The 6,410-nt window shown below is 55.4% G+C and overlaps 1 protein-coding gene across 1 annotated transcript in view; it reads left to right on the top strand.

The window, feature by feature from the left end:
• The window catches only part of LOC135104872 (uncharacterized), a gene marked incomplete at its 5' end in the record, with an annotated part of 11,295 nt that extends 5,783 nt beyond the window's left edge, over nucleotides 1-5,512 (top strand). The window contains 2 exons of the mRNA XM_064012589.1: nucleotides 134-315; nucleotides 982-5,512. Coding sequence (XP_063868659.1) covers nucleotides 134-315; nucleotides 982-5,358 — 4,559 coding nt within the window. The remainder of the gene's footprint in view (nucleotides 1-133; nucleotides 316-981) is intronic.
• Between the last annotated feature and the right edge of the window lie 898 nt (nucleotides 5,513-6,410).

Below are 6,410 nucleotides of genomic sequence, written 5' to 3'. Positions count from 1 at the left end.
AGAGAGAATGTTTGTAGCGATGACTGACGGCGAATGATCACTTTATTAAATGATCTAATGCACAACACCGGGGATCATGTGGCGCTGCTGCTAGTGATGAGCTGCCAGGCATCTACAGATGTGTCTGCTGCAGGTGTGGGCGAAGACGTGGCGGAGGACGTTTACCTGGTGGTGGAGGGGGACCCGGCGCCAGGACCTGAGGGGAACCTAACCCTGCGGCGGGAGGACTTCGGCAACCTGAGCCTGACTTGCACGGCCTACAACAGAACCTCCGGCAGACCGCTTAGTCCCCAGCCCCGCGTGTTCTGGAGGAAGGTGCGTGCGTGCGTCAGTTACCTGCCTACTGTAGTTACTGTAGTTGTGGTATAGAGATTTGGTTTGCGGATTTGAAGCTCGTAATGTCTTTTTTTTTTTTTTGTGTGTGTGTGTGTATGTGTGTTTATTTATCATGTCTCCTTCATTTGCTTTGGTGTAGTCAGTATGATGTCGCTGTCCGTCTGGTCTGTTTGCCTATCTGTCTGTCGTTTCTGTGTGTGTGTATTTATGTATCTTTCTATTTATTCGCTCTTTGCTATCTCTTCTTATAGCCCACTCTAAATACCTATACTTCTGTGGGGGAAGCTGTAGGCATTGTGATAGTACTGTTGTGTGTGTGTGATTCACCTACGGTCGTTTGCTGGTCACCCAGTCAGCCGTTCCCCTATGGAAAGAGCTCAGAGCTCATAGTGACCGATCTTCGGGTAGGACTGAGACCAATGACACACCACACACCGGGACAGCGAGGTCACAACCCCTCGGATTACATCCCGTACCTACTTGCTGCTAGGTGAACAGGGTTAAGAGGCTCGCCCATTTGCCTCGCCACGCCCGGGATTCGAACCCGGGCCTTCTTGCTTGTAAGCCGAGCGTGCTAACCACTACACTACGCGGTGTGTGTTTGTGTGTGTGTGTGTGTGTGTGTAACCCAGCCTCTTACCGCAGGACCTGGTGTATAGCGGCCACTGCACAGGCTCGCTCATTCCCGCCACGCTGCATGACCGCACCAAGTCTCCCGCCACCTGGGACACGGCGCACCAGGACGCCTTCACCACGCAGCAGGGCACATACTGGTGCGAGGCATGGGGCAGCTCGAGACCCCTGGTGAGCAACAAAGTGCTACTCATGCTGCAGGGCTTCGTGGTGTTCATCCTGGAGGTGCGGCGCAAGGAAGACCCCTCAGAAAACCTGACGGAGAGCAAAGCCGAGCAACAGCTTCGTAATGCCTTCTTCAGTGAGATAGACAGCATCCACAGCCTGCCGCTGGATCTGGTGGCGGCCAGCAAGGAGCGTCTCCCTGGCCCGCCCCCCACTGTGCTCGCCTTGTACACCTTCCACCTGCACATCCCGGAGAGCTACATCAAGGTGGTGTGGCAGTCACTAGAGCAGGCGCTGGAATTCTTCTCCGGGAGACTGACCACGACATTACATCACTACAGTTACGAGAACACTTCTCGAGTCACTTTCCCTCACCTGTGTTTGAGTCACACCTCACCCGCCGGGGAGAGAACGCCACAACTCAAATGGCCAGCCACCTTCATCGGTCCTGTCCACCCCACTAATGCGCGGTGCGAGGCGCCCCCCGGCAGGCTGGCTGTGGTGGGCCGCTGCCTCTGGAACTATACTCACGGGGCACAATTGCAATTCACACCTCATCCCTGCCGGTGGCGAGACCTCTGCCCACAGGGGTACTTCGCCGTGGAGAGCCGTTACTGCGTGACCGTGCAATCCCCCGCCCCCTGGCAAGAGGGTTTCGAGGCGGTACATACGACTAGCCAAGAAATGAGTTTACTTCACGATGCTGTGGTGCAGAAGAAGAAGATGTGGCGACAGGTGAAGCAACTGGTGGAGGCCGCCGCCGACACGGACATCATATGGCTCCCAGACAAGCGGTTGCGGGCTGGCGCCTCGCTGCAGCACCTGGGCCCGCTGCCCCGCTCTGGGTATAACCTTACGGAACACAAAATAATTTGGGCGAAGGATCACCCGGTTCCTGACTTCGAGTGTTTGGCATTGAACCTGACTGGCCGCACCCTGCACACCCACCCGTGCAACGCCAGCCTGCCCTTCCCGGCCATCATAGAAGTGCCTGTCGTGCGTAAACGAGTCCGTTTAAAGCCTCCTCTTTCAAAAGACAGCATCCTGTGCCAGGGGTGGCAGAGTCCGATCCTCAGAGGCCCCGATGAGGTATGTTTCAAGCTCTTCAGGAACGTAGGGAACATGACATGGAAAGACGCAAAGAATTTCTGTGAGGAGCGAGACGCGGTCCTGCCAGCCCCCAACATAGGCTTCCTTGACTTTGTGTTCCGGCAAGAGCTGCGGGACCAGGGTGTGGAGGGCGTGTGGATGTCCCCTAACGTGACTCATGAGCGGCTAGTGTACAGCGGACCAGAAGACATCCTCAGCTGGACGGTGGACACTAACTATTCTCTGTCTTATGGGGAGCTGACGCCCCAAGGTTGGCTGCTTCGTGGCGGCGGGACCCGCGAGGATGTTCTTTGTCAGCGTATGTTGAAAGCCACAGAACGCCTCAGGTTGACGGTCTTGCCGCCTGCCTCCCCTGCCTCCCTGGACATGTGTGTTCAAGCCGACCCGTTCCAAATGTTTGCGCTAACTAAAGAGGAGAACCCTGACTTGCGGTGCTTCGAGAACGGACGAGAGGCCCGCGTCACCACCTACCGAGCGACCGGCCCGCCTGGGTGTGCCGGAAGAGTTGAGCGGGGGGCGCCTGGGTACTACCAATGTGTGGGCTGGACCGTCGCCCCCGTCACGCTGTCAACCTCCAATACCATCTTGCAGTCTCCAGCTGCTTTCACCTTTCTGGTGACGCTACTGGAACCCAAAGCAAACTACGATCCCCTGCTGCACGACGCCACCTTTTCGCCCATCAGCCACCTGCTGCCCCATTCTTGTGGCTGCTGCGAGGCCCTGAACACGACGCTGGTGAATATTCAGGTTTCGGGGGTAGCTGAGCTCACTGCACGTCGCCAGCACTTCCTGGCGGATCCTGATGGTCGTCTGCTTCACGCCTTGCACGTGGAGTGTCGAGGCATCGTTTCCACCTTGTCGGAGTTTCAGGTATTGGAGTCCCTGACTTTGCAGCTCCCCACGGGCCAGCAGGTCGGGGCATGTACGGTAGAGGCCGTCCGCAGCACGCAGGGCTGTTTAAGAGATGTAACTGTGAATGAGGGAGAGCAAGGGACGGAGAAATCTGCCGGAAATCTCACCTGGCCCTCCACCTTTGGCGCCCGCCAGGTGGTACCTGAAGAACCATGTGTCACCTCTAATGGGGAGCCCGTCACGCGAGAGTGTGAGGGGGACTTCTTGCTCGGGTACCAGTGGGGTCCTGCCGGGCACTGCACAGGCATTGTTTCTAATCTCACGCGTGATCTGTGGGTGGCCAGCAGGGAGCCGCGCCACTCACTTGAATGGACCGAGAAAGCACTCGTGGCCAATACCTCTGTGCTGCAGCCCGTGGACATATTCCTTGTTGCCAGAACTCTGGAGGCCGCAGCCGAGGCTCCTCCCCCAAACCTGAACCTTACTCTGCTTGTGTCAGTGATGGACAGTGTGCTCGCCGCCGACACTGCCGCCTTCCAGCCGGTGCAGCAGCGGCTGGGTTCCTCGGACACCATCTTAGAAGCCTTCGAGAAGCTCTTCCTCAATATTAACTCGACAAAAAGAGGTGAACTTCCGCAGCGCGTTTCAAGAAACTGCTTATCTGTGGAGGGCCTCGCGCTGACTCCAGAGTCATCCGTGATTGGCTACAAGTCTATGGAACAACCGGTGCGCGGACATAGGGAAGAAACACTGGAGGTCGGGGTCACCAAGGCCGATCTGAAGGACGCAGCAGCAGCTATCATCTTGCCGACGAACATCAGCTTGCATGTAGCTGCGAGGGAAGAGTCCGAAGGGCAGGAGGCCGACAACCAGACGCTGCCTCTTTTCTTTGCCGTGTACAGGAACGATAAACTCTTTCAGGAGAGTGAAGGAGTGGAGACTTTGGAAGGAACGGAGCGCCGCTACCAGGTAAACAGTGAGGTGATACAGGCCACCTTTGGCACAGAAGTGCGCGGCCTGCGAGAACCAGTCAAAATCTACTTCAAACCGCGGCTTCCCGGCAATGACACCAAGTGTGTCTTCTGGGACCTGCGGGCCCGCGGCAACCGCGGCGGATGGTCTGAGGAAGGCTGCTATTCTGGGGGCCGCGAGGGAGACCACCACGTGTGCCACTGTTATCACCTCACCTGCTTCGCGGAGCTCATCAATTACGACGAGTCGGCGGGATTCTCAGGCGCCCACGCGGCCGTGCTGGACGCCATTACAGTGGTGGGCTGCTGCCTCTCCCTGCTCGGTCTCCTGCTCGTTTTCTTCACCTTCCTTCTCTTCCAGAGGTGGCGGCGGCCCCTCAGCAACAAGATTCTAGTGAACTTGTGCTTTGCGGAGTTTTGTAGCCTGACAGTGTTTCTGGCAGGCGTGGACCAGACCGTCAGCGTTCCGCTGTGCCGCGGCGTGGCCGTCGCCCTGCACTACTTCATCCTGGCGTCCTTCGGGTGGATGTTGGTGGAGGCGGTGCACCAGTACCTCAACTTTGTCAAGGTGGTGGGCACATACATTCCGAGATTCATGTGGAAAGCGTCCGTGTGTGCGTGGGGCGTGCCTCTGTTGCCCATCCTCGCGCTGCTGGTGTACGACAGCTCCCTGTACGACCACGATGGCTCCAGGGAGGACGGCACCAAAATCTGCTGGATGTCCAGTACCGGATTTTGGATTGCGATGTTGCCTCCGCTAGCGGCCACCATGGGCGTCAACCTGATCATGTACGGACTCATTCTGTACGGTGTGACCTGCGGCCGTCCCTCTGTGCCCTCCACACTGCCGGAACGCGCTTTGCTCATGAACCAGCTGCGCATGGCGGTGTGTGTGTTCTTCCTGCTGGGTCTTACATGGGTGTTCGGGCTGCTGGCTGTCAGCAGTGCGCGCGTGGTGTTCTCCTACTTGTTTTGCACCTTCACCACTCTCAAGGGCTTCCTGCTTTTCGTGTTCCACGTGTGCCGCGAGCGGGGAGCTCGTCGCTACTGGGAGGACTTCCTCTCTGTACTTAAGCAGGAGTCTTCCGTCTCATCTCCCGGGGACTCTGCTCACGCTGCCCACTCCTCGGGACGCCCAGGGCGCCTCGAGGCGTCCTTCAACCCTTGCGGCGGCATTATGGTGCTGCCCCCCGTCGTTGCTCGCCGCCCAAGGCCCTCCACGCGCACTAGTCTGCTCTCCGCACGCTCCTCCTCCACGGCCGGCGGCTCGCGGGGCAGTTTCTACCCCTGACCTCGTCGCCGCGCCCCGCCTGTGCCGCGGCCCCGCGGCACAGGCAAATATTGTTACCAGATGCCAGTATTTGTATATATATACATGTGTGTGTGTGTGTGTGTGTGTGTGTGTGTGTGTGTGTGTGTGTGTGTGTGTGTTTTATATATATATATATATATATATATATATATATATATATATATATATATATATATATATATATATATATATATATATATATATATATATATATATATATATATATATATATATATAAGTTTTTTCTACAATTTGTAACATTACAATAAAGTCTATGCCAAACAGAGCGTGTTGTATGTGCGCGTCACTGTGCTGCCGTGCTGCCGCCACCACCGCGTCACTGCCTCGGCGGCACCGGCGTGAGACCCGCTGCACAACGCTGCAGCTCCCTCACCTTTTTTTTTTTTTTTTTTTTTCACGAAAGGGTCACACACACACACACACACACACACACACACACACACACACACACACACACACACACACACACAGGAGTTATACTAAAGACATCACACACTCGGAGATGGTGATTAATCCGGATATAACGTCCGTGTTACATACAAGCACGAAACTCACATGTCATGGGGAAAGGTTCGGTGACCTTGCCGTAAATGTAAAGAAAAAAAATGTGGGGGCACGTGTCTAGTATGGCTGTAATAGCACTCGCGAGTGTGGAGAAATTCGGTATTTTCTAAGTCCAGCGAGCTCTGCACCAGTCAACAGTAAACATTGACATGATTTTCTTTTGTTTATAACTGGGATTTGTGGGTAGCGGCATGTTAGATTTCATGGTATCTGTACAGCTGATCCCTCCAATCACGCGCTGCCACTCCTGAGGCCACCAATTACGACTTTTCACGGTAGGTTCACTTACACTTTTCATTTGTTTCAGAGACGTGTCAGGCTTTCTGACAGAGGCTCACTGTCATTTGTTAATATGGCTACCCATATTAAGCGAACTGTGCTAGTGTTCAGCAGGAAAAAAAGTCACTATGAGATATTTAACAACAGCAATGGTTAAGATGCAATAT

Source organism: Scylla paramamosain, chromosome 11 (genome assembly GCF_035594125.1).
Source record: "Scylla paramamosain isolate STU-SP2022 chromosome 11, ASM3559412v1, whole genome shotgun sequence".
NCBI classification, from domain to species: Eukaryota; Metazoa; Arthropoda; class Malacostraca; order Decapoda; family Portunidae; genus Scylla; species Scylla paramamosain.
This window is presented reverse-complemented; position numbering and strand designations above follow the sequence as displayed.